Source organism: Dreissena polymorpha, chromosome 1 (genome assembly GCF_020536995.1).
Source record: "Dreissena polymorpha isolate Duluth1 chromosome 1, UMN_Dpol_1.0, whole genome shotgun sequence".
In the NCBI taxonomy this organism is placed as follows: Eukaryota; Metazoa; Mollusca; class Bivalvia; order Myida; family Dreissenidae; genus Dreissena; species Dreissena polymorpha.
The window spans coordinates 81167917-81183890 of record NC_068355.1 but is presented as its reverse complement, the minus strand read 5'-3'; the positions used below and the strand labels follow the sequence as shown (position 1 = coordinate 81183890).

The following is a 15974-nucleotide window of genomic DNA, read 5'->3' as shown; positions in this document are numbered from 1 at the left end:
TCAGTTAATGGAAAATTTCAAAGGGCCATAACTCTGTGAAAAATCATCCGACCAGAACCGGCTGATAATATGCACATCTCCTGTTGGTAGTGAAGCTTCCCATAAAGTTAAATTAAATTCCGGTCATTAATTGCTGAGAAATAGCCCAGACAAAAATTGTGGACGGACGGACACACACATGGACGACAAAAAATTTGGGGGGAGCATAAAAATGGGCTTAACAAGCCTGATAACAAAAAATGCTTAAAAAAATTCAACTGTACAGAGCTAAGAATATGACGTTCCACATCTAAAAAGAACATATGTTTCAGTAATGGATGAAGTGGAATCCTTTCTATGAAATTGTCAGACCTCTGCAACATCTAAATGTTTGTAATTATCATAACATTAGTTCATGTAAAGACTTGTTGTATCTATCAATAGCTTCTTTCACAAAAAATTACAACAAGTTTGATGATTTCTGATATTTATACGGCACATATATATAACCATAATAGCAATAGAAACATACCAAATATAAAAGGGTACAATAAATGGAATGTCTCAGAAAAATAAATGCAAATTTCTGTTAGTAGAAATAATAGCTTCAGAAGGCAATCAGTGATACAAGGCTTCTACAAATACAATTCTAATATAGAGCTAGAAAGGAAAATCTGTTGGGAGTGCAAGTTGCAGTAAGAAACAAAAATTGTGAACAGACAGAGCAGAAACTTCATGTCTCTCTTGAGGGTCATACAAATGCTATCAAACTTGAATATAATCGGCAGAAACAATTGGATTTCTGTAATAATTATTGAGAATAATATGCAAAGACAATGTTCTTTGATTACTGTTATATACATAAAATAAGTCAATATAAAAAAAATAAATCTAATTAAAAGATACAAATTTTAAGTATTTACATGTTAGCTTTTACGCGTTTATATGTATTTAAATAAAACATTTTAGTGATTAATTCTGTATGACGTGACACATGCTATCAATTATAGATATGAAAATAAAACATTTGACAAACTAATTTCGTATTATGTAATTCACATACTATTTCTTTACAGATGTAACATGCATCATGTGAAACATGCTTTGGTTTTACAGATACCAGTTGCGATGAAACACAGGTCATGTTATATATTGTTAAACATAGCAAGTCTTTTGCATTATTATTTTTTAACCATTTACAGAGAACTGGAATTGTTCACCATTTGAGGTTAGATACCAGAAAATAGTTGTGTCCGTCAAAAATAGGCAATTTATCAAAGTATGCCCTTAAGCAATTTTTCACAAATGATTGGTTTAAATGCAAACCATGTTTTTTGATCCTGGATATTTGGTTGCCCTTTTTGTTGCAAATGCATTCCAAGTTTTTTAACAATAATTTCATTCAAGAATACACCATACTAAAGAAAATTCTTTATTAATAAGAAAAGAAAGACGCTGACAAACCTAATGATTTTAAAACAAATAAGACCAGTGATATATAAACTTAAAAGAAACAACAACATTACATTAACATAAAATAATCACTCTTGACCATAGTCTAGTCAAACAAACCAAAACAACACAAAGGAAAAGGCAGAACTTATTAATTAAATATATTTTTCCACAGAAAACTAGACAAACCGGAGATTCTTTTAACACATTCATTAAACATTTTGTGAGCAGGTAAATGAAAACACTCAGAAGACACTCATGGTGTTAGGCATAAAACATCTGTGAGAAAAAAAAACAAGCACAAAAAGATAACAAGTAATATGATAACAATACAAAAACTAGAAATGTGTCACTGACACTGCATGATGCCAGAAAAACACATTTGGACACAGAAACATACATAATATATTCTATTGTAAACAAAATGACAAAGAGACGTTCTTGAATTGAAAAATGTAATCAAATTTAAAAGTAAAGTCACTGATAAGCCTGTGTAAACTGCATTGGCGAATGTGGGACAATATATTATGCACATGCATGAAGCCTGGTTTTCCACCTCAAATGTGGCAGACTCCAAACGACATTTTCAATATTTTTAGCTCGCCTGAGCACAACGTGCTCATGGTGAGCTTTTCTGAATGCCTTTTGTCCGTTGTGCGGTGTCAACATTTGCCTTGTGAACACGCCAGAGGCCACATTTATTGTCTGATCTTCATGAAATTTAGTCGAGGTATCAATGGGACAAATGTTCTGACCGAGTTGGAAACTGGGTCATGCTGGGTCAAAAACTAGGTCACTAGGTCAAAAAAAAGTAAAACCTTGTGAACACTGTAGAAGTCACATTTGATGCCCAATCTTCATGTAACTTTGTCAAAATGTTTGTCTAAATGATATGTTGGTTGAGTTCAAAAATGGTTCCGGTCCCTTGAAAAACATGGCCGCCAGGGGGCGGGGCAGTATTGTAACATTGTGAATACTTTTTGTCACATTTTTAGTTCAATCTGAATGACACTTGCTGATCTTCACACATGGTAACAATCTTTATGAGCATAATATTTTTTGCTCATGGTGAACTTTTGTGATCACCTTTTGTCAATTGTCTGTCTTCCGTTGTGAGGCCACATTTATTGTTGGATCTTCATGAAACTTTGTCAGAAGATTTGTCCCAATAATATCTTGGACGAGTTCAAAAATGGTTCCAGTCTGTTGAAAAACATTTCCGCCATGGGGCCATTTGTTGTTCATTCTTCATGAAACTTGGTTAGAACATTTGTTCTATTGATATCTTGGGCTGCAAAGAACAGGTCATTTCTTTTTATCTCAGGTGAGCGACTTTCGGCCTTTCAGGCCCTCTTGTTTGATTTGTCTAACTACCCAGCAGATATTCTGCTGAACGTTGCCATGACACTGAACCATACAAGACAATGAACAAATTTGATAACAATGTCATACGGCAACAATACATTTTACTATTTGCATTTCACTCACTATACAGTTGCTTGAACAAAATTTCAAATTAAATCATATTATATTATATAAACATATACTCAAATATTGCATGCACGTATGAAAAATGTAAAAATCGTCACTAACTAGTTGTAATACATAAAATACAACATTCATTATCCTTAAATATACATGAATACGTATAACACTCAAGCATTTTTCTATGAAGTAAAAAATGAAACTTACTGGGTTTAACTGTTATGTCTTTACATGACCGTCTTAAAGGCCAATGTTCACTTATTTAACGGTTGCTAGTTTCAATAAAGACGGTGCTTCCTTCGTCATTTTAACTGTTATGATCAATGCTTCACAGACTTCATTAGAAGGATATTTATGTTGACATGTAAGATTATTGGTAATGAGCTATTAAAACAAAAGATTTCCAGCTAGTTCCCCCACAGGATATTATGAAGTGAAAACAAAATATATAATGTGGGTTCAGACAACGAGTTATCTCTTAAATGATCAAACCAATGACATTACAACTGCCCATTAGAAGTACACTGTATGCTGGCAAATAATTGGCAAACAAAAGAGCTGCTGGATGAAACTACAGTGCCAAGGAAGGAAGTGTTTAAGGCTCTTAGTATCTTAAACCTGGATAAATCACCTGGTCCAGATAATGTCCACCCCAAAGTTCTGATTGAGGCCAAAAAAATTTTACCAATTTTTAAAAATGGTAATAAGAACATACCAGCAAATTATTGTCCAGCGAGTCTGGCTTCAATTGCAAATTATGTGAAAAGTTAATCAGAGACAAAGAAATGAAATACTAGTACATGAATGAAAGCCGCCTGTTTAATGATGCACAATAAGGATTTAGAGCAAGACGTTCTGTGTTGTACAACTACTTGAAATATTCGATGAGTGGACACTACAGTAGCATTAGACGAGAGGATTCCTGTAATATGTGATTTACTTAGACTTTGCTAAGGCCTTCAATTCCGATTCTGATGATTATCTGCTTCACAAATTAAGTAAGTTGGGAATACAAGGAGCTCTATTTATCTGGATTAAGGACTTTTTGTCACACAGTACCCAGTTTGTATGTATTGGTTCTGCTTATTGGTTCGGAGTACCACAGGGTAGTGTTCTTGGACAGGTTCTCTTCCTTTGCTACATCAATGAATTACTAGAGGCCGTTACTTGGCTATTTAAGATTTTCGCAGATGACACCAAGATATACTCGAAAGAATCAACAATTGAACATTACAAGAAGTTACAGCAAGATTTAGATAATCTTTGTGTGTGGCGTGAGGATGGAGAGCTGGCTTTTAATGCAAAGAAAGGTAAAGTTCTACATATAGGCAAAAAAATTGATTTCACCTACTCCATGAAAGTCAAGGATGGTAATTATAGTCAAGTGGAAGCTGTCTCACAGGAGAAAATTTGGGGTGATGTTTGACCAATATCTAAATTTCTACACAGGAATTACAGGGAATTATAGAGGTCATTTGAATACAAGGATATGCACGTTTTTACCACTTTACAAGTCATTGATAAGACCAATTTTGCAGTATGGCTTGTGTGTGTGGTTGCCTTATTTGAAGACAGACGGAAATTGAAGATCTCCAGAGAAGGGCTACCAAACTAGTACATGGACAAAGATTGAGGAAACTAGGCCTGGTCACCTTGGAATACAGATGCAATAGAGCAGATATGATCCAGATCTACAAGGCAGTGCATGAATATGAAGACCTTCAGTGGAATAAATTATTTGTTCTGAGCCCTTATGATCTAAAATGACATTATTTGAAGTTTAAACCAGCAAAGTGTAATACTTATGTAAGATTTAATTCATTCAGCCAAAGATCTTTCAAATACTGGAATAGCCGTAGTGAAAATACAATGTCTGCAAAATCTATCAAACATTTAAAATCTTTGTTGAACTTGGCAAACTGGAATGGAAAGAAATTTAAACCAAGTTGTTGAATGGAAATCATAATATTATTACATAAGTTTTTACCTAAGTTATTGAGAAAAGAGACAATTAACTAAAATTTTCACAAGAGCGGTCACGATAACCCATGCTTATAAGACGACCTAGACATCAAGGTAAAGAATTTAATAGTACTGTACAAGATAATCTGAACCAGAACAAAAAAACCATTGAACACCTTATAGATGACTTGAGCAGCTAAAACACATCTTACACCATGACATACCAACAAATAACATTAAAAAGCTCAAGCAAAATACATATACATGTCGCAATATAACGCCTTGCTCACTGTGACTATTTTTCATAGTAAGGCCTCTTGAAGATGATATAATGTTTCTTTGTAATACAAGTGTGCATGACATTATTTAAGTCAAAAAGTAAAAAATTGTTACCACAGATGTCTGTTGAAACTTTTATATATTACATTTAAATTCTAAAACCTTATATTAAAAAATGAGATAATGTTTAACACACATATAACATTATTTTTGGTAATTTGAAAATTGTTCACACTTAATGTCAGGATTATTTTAATGACCCACGGAATAAAAGCAGCCATTAAAATAATATGACATTTTACATTTGATTTAAAACTCCAGTAAGTAATGTTTATTTTAATCTTTGTACTACAAAAATACAGGTGTTGTGCTGCCTTTACATCACATGTTCAATGAGCACCATTACACATATTCCTTTTTGCCACAACCATTATTATGATATTGTCCAAGATGATCACACTGGCTACAGATCAGAGCATGAATTGTGTCCACTTGGAAACATGTCTCAAACAAATGGGCCTCGTTCTGAGAAAACTTTGCAAAATGCATGTGCGTAAAGTGTCGTCTCAGATTAGCCTGTGCAATCCCCACAGGCTAATCAGGGACAACACTTTCAGCTTTTATGATATTTTTCATTTAAATGAAGTCTCCTCTAAGCACAAATCCAATTTAGGCGGAATGTGTCGTACCTGATCAGCCTGTGCGGACTGCACAGGCTAATCTGGGACAATTCTTTATGCACATGCATTAAGCCCAGTTTTCTCAGAACGCGACTCATATGGGCAAAGCTCTGGGAAAACTGGGCTTTATGCATAAAGTATCTTCAAACAGTAGCCTGTGCAGTCTGCATTGTCTTATCAGACACGTTGCATTTTTGTGGATTTCTTGTACAGAGGAAGCCTCAAAGAAAATCCTGCAGGCAGTAAGTGTAATCCCAAATTCCTGCATAGGCAGTAAGTGTCATCTCAAATTTGCTAATGCGAACTACGGAGACTTTACAGGCAAATCTGGGACAACACTTCATGTACATGCATTTAACCGCTTTTTCACAGAGCACGGCCGATATGCTTTTGTTTGTAGGGTTTTCAAAAATTAAATTGAATTAAAGACCTTTCTTACAAGATTAAAGTTTTAAAGGCTTCCAATACAAAATACTACCTTACAAATTTCAAAGATCAGAAATGGCAAGATTTATTCCTTAATACAAATAACTCAGCGAAAAAAGTGATAGATTTTGCAATAATGCCAAACAAGGTACATGATGTTAATAAAAACATGTTAAACAAATATTGTTCCTAGAAAACCTGTCATCACAAAAAGACCAATTTTAGACAGGTACCGGGCAAAGCTTATATCTGTAACGGTATTTTTTTTTTTTTTTTGGAAATAACTACTTATGGGTCGACAAATTTCATGTTCATCCCAAACAAAGTTTTCTTTAATAACACACAAAAAAGACCAGATCTTCTTTCAGAAGCACTAGTGCACTATTGTGATAAAAAAACTGCAATACATAAAAAATATGAAAAGTATCAAAAAGCTTTACTTAATTATATATATACTTTATCTTGGAAAAAAACAACACAACAACAATAATAAAGAACAAAAATAAAACATCAAATTAGTATCAACTCAACTGTCACTGTCATGCCTAAAATACCCCCTGCATGGGCACAGGCCAAAAAATGAAAGCATCCTACCTATAAAATTCAATCTTAATACAATGTATCTCATTATAGTTAATTTTTGCGTTGAGAAAATTGCAGTATAAACATTAACGATGGCAATAACTGCAAATGAAAGCTGGAGTTATTGTTCTTACACACTTCCCTTTCCATAATTAAGACCTACCCACATGTGATATGTTAATGTGATACATCCAATACTCCAATAGTCTGCAAGACGTGCTTAATTCCCAATTAATGAAGCTATTTGGTACTTGCATCTCCGGTATGAGATTTCCCTACCAAAAAAGTTTCATATTGATACCTCTTTTAGATTTCAATGTGCTCCGGAGAACATAAAATTTTACAAATTAATGCCTGCAATATTGAATTTTGTACCTCAAAAAATGAAGAATTACTCCAGAAAAGTTTTGTCTGCACACAGACATGCCTCAAAGCTTTTTAATGTTTTTATGTTGAAAAGTGTAGAACGCTTCCAGACAAACGTTCATAGCCATCGAAATATACCCCCCTTTTCTACATAACAGAGGCTATAATTACAGATTTTATTATTTGAATCTGCTTACTAGTCATCATTTTTTATTTTATCTCTTGAACAACAATATGCCCTTGAGTAAAAATAACTGAATATTATGAATTTATATAAATTTGAAACCTAGCTCTATAATTGTTGATTATCATCATCATGGTAATCATCAACTTCTGCGGGGTCACGGCTAAAGGGGCGTCTGAGGGGCTGTTTGCTACGGCGCAGGGCTATACACGTTAGTATAATACCCAGGACAGCACCCACAAGGAACAGCGCTATACCAATGCCAGCCATCATTCCTGAAGAAACAGATGTAAATTGTAGAGATAATTACTATGTTTTTAAATACAACAAATGCAAGAAAAAACAGAATATTGCTCAAGGCGCATGAGTATCAGATTTGTTGGTTGCACTATGTTGATCAGATGTCATAAAGGCAAGGTCAGTAAACACAACCTTTAGGACAGGCATACATGTATGCTAGTAGTAACTTACAACTGCCCTAACTGCTTTAAGTTTGGTGAGATAGAGGATAGCTATGGGACTTAATCAGTTACTTGTTCTACAAAATTTTAAATTGTGTCTTGTTCTGTGAAAATTTGGCAAAATGCATGTGCGTAAAGTGTCGTCCCAGATTAGCCTGTGCAGTCCGCACATCTAATTAGGGAAAACACTTTCCACTTTAATGGTATTTTTTGTTTAAAGGAAGTCTCTTCTTACCGAAAATCTAGTTTAAGAGGAAAGTGTCGTCCCTGATTAGCCTGTGCGGACTGCTCAGGCTAATATCGGACGACACTTTACACCCATGCATTTCATAGGATGACATCCCTTCTCAAAATAAAATACACTTTTTAACAAAATACGCTTTAAAAAGTGTATTTTTTCTGCATTTTTACCGAAAAGTGTATTTTTTCTGCATTTTTTTCACAATTAAGTGCACTAAAGTGCATTTTTTCTGTATTTTCATTATCTTTTAGTGTATTTTACTGTACTTTAAGTGTATCTTCTGTAGACAAAGTGCATCTTTTTATGCAATAAGTGCATTTTTTCAATGAAGTGCATTTTTTGTGCATATTAGTGTATCTTCTGATTTGCAAAAAAAAAAATTCTTTCTGTACAAGTGTAGTTTTAGTGCATCTTCATAAAAAAGAGCAACACTATAGCAAATAACTGAAGTTAAAGGACAGAGATATAGTGTTTAATAGGAGAATTGTACTGTACTGTTCTTTTTTATCTTCACATAATGTTTATGGTCTTTTATTTAATGCTTTCCGGTGGTTTATAGAGAAATATCAGTGAATTAAAACTGATAATTTCACTGTTTCAAACAGTGAAAATTATCAGTGAGAATTATCGATAATTTTCATTGTTTACTGTGAAATGACGTCATTTTTTTTACGAAATGACGTCATTATACCAGCAAAATTCGTTAGTTAAACTCTTGAACATTGTATATAAACTGTGAAAAATGCATTAAATAAAAAGAAAATTTGTTGGATTCGGTGGATTATCGACTTTAATTCACTCGTGATCATAGAAAACATATATTTTCACTCGTGGCTGCGCCACTCGTGAAAATATTATTTTCTATGATCACTCGTGAATTAAAATCGATAATCCACCGGATCCAACAAATATCCTCTATATTATTACAATTTGTCTGCTCATAAAATATGTGAATCAGTAGAGCAGCTTTTAAAGGGAAAAGTACAACTAAATCAGGCTGTGGGTAAATAATTAAAAATATTGAAAGTGTCAAAAAAATTATGTGGTCTTGCCAGTATCAATTATATCTTCACAACATAAAAAACAAGTATTTGAACTTTCTTACACTGATATTTAACCCCAATTCAATTAATGTCTACCACATTGACTATTAACATACATTTTAAAAGACAATTTAAATAACATTTATAATATTATATTTATTTCCTAACACCATTCAGTATGTTATATTGAAATATTCACAATTAAATATAATATGCTAAGTGTGCTGTGTATTATTCAATAAATATCAGATAAGATCAGGATCAGATAAGAGATCAATTAGCATCATAAACACTAATCCCTATCAGTGCTCCATCTAGCCAAAACAAAGGGGTGTTTATAGAATTTTGATTGGTTCTGGGACCATCTATTTGAAAACAAACCACTTTTGATTGGTTGGAGCACAGCAAGTTATTTGGAGCACAGGCAGTTATTTTTGTAAACAATTTGGTTTCAGCAACTTAAATTGAGCTAAATTTTTAGGTATAATTCAGCAACATTAATTCTAGTGTCAAATGTCTTGAAATTCTTTCAGCACATGAACTATTGTGTGATGAAAACAATGTGTATTTACTACAATGTGTTAATCAACAATAAGTTTGTTGAAAAGAAGATTCAAAGTGGGTGGTTAAAGTGATCAACAACTGCCGTTTTTGTTTTTTTGGAATGCTGAAGAACAGCTGTAACAGGTTTGTATTTTCATTTCTGCATCTCTTTTTAATTAAATTAATTATGATCATTATCATATTTATGTATTGTCACTGGGAAATGTAACTGGATGAGTAAATGTAATGCAATTTTAAGGAAAAAAACACCATTTGAATTATTATGGCTGTATTTTATGGTTATTGTCATCTTAAAATTTATTTATACCTATTTCTTGTCATTGAACAGATTTCTTTCCCCCATATTTAATCAGAACTTTAATATTTTATATTTGAAGGTTAAACCCCAAGGTGAAATTTACATTGATCGGAAGATCAATTGGACAGAATGTGCATCATCGCCTGCCAAAAAAGGGAGCAAAAAGGGGACTACCTGATGTATGGACATGTATACCAGGCCAACTTGAGGGGAACAGGAGTGGGAAACCGTGCCCTGTAGCTTGTCCTTGACCAAGAAAAGATGGATTTGTTGAGAGGTAAAACTATATAATAAAGGTTATTGCAATTCAAAGAAGTCACACTTCCGACCAGTCCACACAGCCAAAGGAGACCACATATATTAGTACATTTATTAACAGTATTTTCTATCAAACGTAATTTCTTTAAATTATTTATGAAAAGCGTTAAGTCACATGTGATCACGAGATTAAAATTGCAAAAATAAACAAACAAAAACAACAAGCCAACAAACTTGTTTTGATTTAAATTTATGATATTTATAGCAACTGTTGAACAAGATTACCATAACAGCAATATTTAACACTTACATTATAAAATATCTTTCAGGACCTGATCTCATATGAGATCATGCACGAGAAGCGCCTCGCAGACCATGACAGTAGTATTCAGACCTGATCAGCTGGTGAAGTGCTCTATAAAGGGTTGTTTATGAATGCATTCTTTGTAAGGAACAGTGTATAACAACAAATATAGTGACAGGGGCTAAGCTGCTAAATATTGTCAGCATGTATGCAGTGATTTTCTTTGGAAATTCAAAACAACCTGTACGTACTGGCTCTCAGAAGGGCATGTTTTAGCGCAATAATGAACAAAAAAAGTAAGATCTTAAAAATAAGGTATAGATTTATATAAATTTCATGAATACTGTTCATTTATCATTATATTAGGATCCAGAATATGATTGAATTAAATGTACTGCTTTTGTCCATATTAAAAAGGAATTAATGTAATATATAAAAATCTAGTAAATGATAGGGAAAACATTTCAGCTTAAGGAGGGGAAATCTTTAATATTTTTGAAGTGGAAACCACCTGTATTTGGCTGTTAATCAGTTACCAATAATCAGGGGGGAGAAAAATCACTGGTATGAGCTTGATATTTTCAATTGTTAATTCCAGATAGGCAATAGCCCATTTGAATCCTCTCTTTTATGTAACATTTGTTTTTGTTTTTTAAGGTTTAACATTCTAATAAAAGTGTGTATTTATCTATTGAATTGTACTTTTTGTTTTTTATGTATGTGTTTACACTAACCTTTCATTTAAAGAATGAATGCTGACTTCAAAATGCTGGGAATTTTTTTTAAATTTGGTTAATTTTTAAGCATATTAATTTGAAGTGATGAAAAGTACACTTGAGCGTATAATGCGCTTAAAAAATTCACTTCCAACACTTCAAAAAGTGTATCATTTGTATGACTGAAAATGCACTCCAGTGTATTAATGCGCTTAAAAATTCACTTTTAATATTGTAAGGTGTATTATTTGTATGACCGGGAATGCACTCAAGTGTATTAATGCGCTTAAAAAAATTCACTTTCAATTTTGTAAGGTGTATTATTTGTATCAGTGGAAATGCACTCAAGTGTATTAATGCGCTTACAAAAATTCACTTTGAATACTCAATGAAGTGTATTATTTGTATGACTGGAAATGCACTCAAGTGTATTAATGCGCTTAAATAATTTGCTTTTAATTCTGTAATGTGTATTATTTGAATGACTGGAAATGCACTCAAGTGTATTAATGCGCTTTAAAAAATTTACTTTGACCATGAAGTGTATTATTTGTATGTCTTAAAATACACTCAAGTGTATAAATGCACTTAAAAATAAACTTAAGCGCACTTATTATCATAATAAACGCACTTAAGTGTATTATTTCGTGGAAAAAAAATACACTTAAATGTATAAACACACTAGTAAAAAGTGTTTTTTTTTAACAGATTAAAATGCACTTGTTAAGCAAAAAATACGGTGCCAATAACATGCGCATTAAATGCGCATTTAATGTGCATTTAATGCGCATTAAATGCGCATTTAGTGCACTTTTTCGAGAAGGGATATGCCCCCAATAAACGCTTTGATAGAAGTTATGAGCATTTTTCAAAACTTAAACGCATTTTTCGAAACCTAAATGCGGACCCTAAGTTCAAGGTCAAAGGGGTCAAAATTTGTGTGCGTATGGAAAGGCCTTGTCCATATACAAATGCATACCAAATATGAATGTTACATCTGAAGCAACATAGAAGTTATTAGCATGTTTCGAAACCTAAACGCAAAGTGTGACGGACAGACGGATGGACAGACGGACAGTGCGATCACTATATGCCCTCCTTTGGGGGCATAAAAATGTTAAACTATATTGCCCATGTTGATTACCTGCATAGTTTTTTTCCTCATTCTTCACAGCATCAGGGGACTGCAGCAAGAAGTGCAGGATCCAGCCCCACATCTTGGTGTCAAACCCGCTCACATCCTCACCCAGATCAGTGTAGGTCAGATCATCCCCCGAAAACACCACAGCCCCTTAACACAGTGGGAGAGCACACTGTCTTACAATGTACATATACTGGACATATATTGCATACAGCTGACTTATATGGAAAGTATCAATAGTTCGTGTTGATACATAGTAAATTGAGAGAACAGTCCCCAACATAAAGTAAACAATTAAGACATGATGTAGTATCTGAAAATGCCTTAGACAAAGGTCACATAACTCTAAATCCAAAACCACCACAAGTACGACAATAACATACTTTTAAAAGTTTAACCAACATTTCCAATAAGTTTCATGCAGATACACAGATAACTGACAGACTAATTCATGACATACAAATCTGCAGTGTGAAAACCAATCAACCAACCAATGACAAACATTGTATCAGTGTCCTTGACCTTAAGCTAATTGGCACCAAAATTCCCAAGAAAGATGTAAGTGCCATACTAGTGACACGGGCAAGATTTACACACAGGCTGGACAGAATGTAAGCACAACGTAAAGAACTTAATTTTTACAAATATCTCAAGTTATTGAAATACATTTGCTAAAATCTATAGTGCATAAAAGACAGTTTGTCTTGCAGTTTGTGCCGATATCTTAAGGTATAAAAATAATTCCGTGAATACTTCTGAAATCGGTGACAAAATTTCACGTTGTGTGAATGATAACTGTGTACAGTTTTCTGCACAAGAACACATGCTCATTAAATAAAGTAATTCTGATGTATTTTACATTGCCATAAGCAGCATTAAAGTTAAAAAGTGGAACCCAAAAGTCACATAATCCTGCACATCCGAGTCTAATTCTGATAATTTGGCAACATTGACCTGGCAAATTTGAATTTAATAGTGATTGTGTAAAATTTACATTGGAGTTTCATACTAGTGACTGGGAAATATTAACATTTGAATTTCGTACTGGTGACTGGTACATATTTACATTTGAATTTCATAATGGTGACTGGTCAACATTTACATTTGAATTTCATACTGGGGACTAGTCAATATTTACATTTGAATTTCATACTGGTGACTGGTCAAAATTTGCATTTGAATTTCGTACTGGTGACTGGTCAAAATTTATAATTGAATTTCATACTATTCAATGGTTAATATTTACATTCTACATAGCTTCAAGTTTCTTACTATTTACTAGTGCTCGTTGACAAGAATTGGCTTCTAGTCATCCGTGTATTTTTTTATCAAACGGCACCCAGGTATCTAATATAGGCTATTTTGGCTGACTCTCGCAATTAATTAATTTAGTTTTTTTTAGACATTTAGCTCTACTTACGTTTATGGAGTGTTTTTATACAAATTCCCTCACATATGAATTTGTTTGTTAAAGAAGTAAAATTGTTTCCTAGGGCAACTTTATGCTGATTTTGAGGGTGACTGGAATTGGCTTGAAGTCATCCCCGGGTGACTAGATTCAGCATCATGTCACCCCCGGGTGACTTCAGTTGGCTTCATGTCAACCAGGGGTGACTAGCGTCAGTTTTAAGTCACCCTAGGGTGACAAGAATTGGCTTCTAGTCGACCCCCGGTGACTTGTGGCCGATTTCAGGTTGACAATGACCAATTGAGCTTGACTGGTTGATATTTACCTTTCAGTTTCATGCTGACAGCCAACTGATATTTGAAGAACAAGCTGGCAATGTCCTCATACCAGGCCATGTAGTAAGTGGTGTTTGACTTCTGCAACAAGGAGCAAGGTCAAACAAGGAAAGCAACAAATATAAAAGTTTCTTCCATAAATGACAATAATTTTAAATCTTGCAGAAAGATCTAACTTAACCCAATGACCAGGGTTTTACGGGACGCGATATTCTGCGTCAAATACGCATAAAATGCCAGTAAGGAAACGTCATGTTTGTTAATTTGCGTCCCATGGGATGCACAATCATTTTGATTTATTGGTTCTCGTAATATCAACAAGAAACTATGAAAGACAACTGCAGTACATAATTTTCTAGAAGGATGTACGAGTTGTCTCGCTTGTCAATTTATGGACCAATCGTGTTATCGCGCACATGCTGTTCTAGGTGCAAAGTCCCGAATTAAGATTGCATTGCGTAAATGTGAGCTATTTGTGTTGCTATGAAAGAAAATCTTACTGAGGTTACTATAGCTTCTTATCTGGCAAGCAAGATTATACTATAAAAATAAATACAATTTTTAATTTAATAGGTGTTTTTTAAATCTCGGCTATTGTTTACGTAAATAATTGATTACTATACTTTTAACTAATTGACTTTGACACAGCCAGCATATTTAGCATACATTCGCTGCTTGTAACTCAAATGGAATGCATTTAAATATTCTCTTTTTCATCTACAAACATGTCAAATTAAGGTGACCTACGAGCATTCTTTCAAACGAGTTTAAAAGATGCCGAATCAGCCAAACAAGTGCAAGGTTCCTGTGGGACTGAAAAAATGCTCACAGCAAAAACAAGCAAACAATACTTGCCATGAGGCAAGAATAAAGGACCATGCACGTGTGAATGACAGGGTGCTATACTACTATTATATCACTAACGCTAAGTTATATTGGGACTCCAATTTTTATTTGACAGGACCCTTAAAAATTATTAACTATAGTCCTAGGGACCCCTAAAATTTGACATGAATGTAAAACCCTGCCCAATGACCACTTGTTGGATACTCCATATCTTATGATGCACATACAGTGTAAGCAGATTTGTTTATTTTTTATCCCACACATAAATAAACTATGTACCCAAAACAAGGTATAACACATATCATCATCACAGACTAAAAAAATGACACTGCTTAAAAACATTGACTCTTTCACAAAGAAAGCTTCGGTACTAGCATTTACTTAAAGATTTCACAGTAGGTAAAAGCCTGTATTCTGGAATTTAACATACACTTTAATGGCAAGTTGATGCCAAAAAGATAACACATATATATAATTATTTCATTAAATAACACGTCTTGAAAATAAATTAAAAAAAAATGAATGATGAAGAACAAGTTAATAACTAACATCAGTTGCATTGTACACAAAGTATGGAGCCTGGTCCCCTCTATTGAACAAGCCATCAGAGACAACTATGTCCATCTTGTTTCCTTCAATGGCCCCAAGCCGTATCTTGGTTCGTGACCCCTCAAGGTCACACACTAGGGGGCTGGAAGAGTTCTTGGGGTCAGAGGGCTTCATCTTCAGTCTGCAGACTGGGTGGGTATCCTAGCAACAGGAGGATACTGGTTGACATAGTACGAACAGATGATGTGCAATTATCTCAATATCAAATAAATGAAAACTCAAGTGATTAAAAATGTCTGTTTGAAATAGATGATTATATGTTTGATAGTTTTCAAAATAGTTCAAGGTTAAAAAATAACTTATTACAAATAAATAAATCAAAATCTTAAAGAAAAGGCATATCATGAATTGCAGC

The 15974-nt window shown here is 33.7% G+C and overlaps 1 protein-coding gene across 2 annotated transcripts in view; it reads right to left on the bottom strand.

Annotated features, from left to right (window-relative positions):
* Nucleotides 1-15974, bottom strand: part of LOC127837597 (di-N-acetylchitobiase-like) — a 55017-nt gene that overhangs the window by 4927 nt on the left and 34116 nt on the right. The window contains exons 7-10 of one of the 2 annotated variants that reach the window (XM_052364858.1): nucleotides 15560-15760; nucleotides 14155-14245; nucleotides 12425-12571; nucleotides 7498-7670 (exon numbers count right to left, since the gene is read on the bottom strand). In XM_052364858.1, coding sequence (XP_052220818.1) covers nucleotides 7504-7670; nucleotides 12425-12571; nucleotides 14155-14245; nucleotides 15560-15760 — 606 coding nt within the window. In that variant the 3' untranslated portion in view covers nucleotides 7498-7503. Of the gene's footprint in view, nucleotides 1-449; nucleotides 7671-12424; nucleotides 12572-14154; nucleotides 14246-15559; nucleotides 15761-15974 lie in introns of those variants that run through there. The other variant, XM_052364857.1, reaches the window with a different exon arrangement.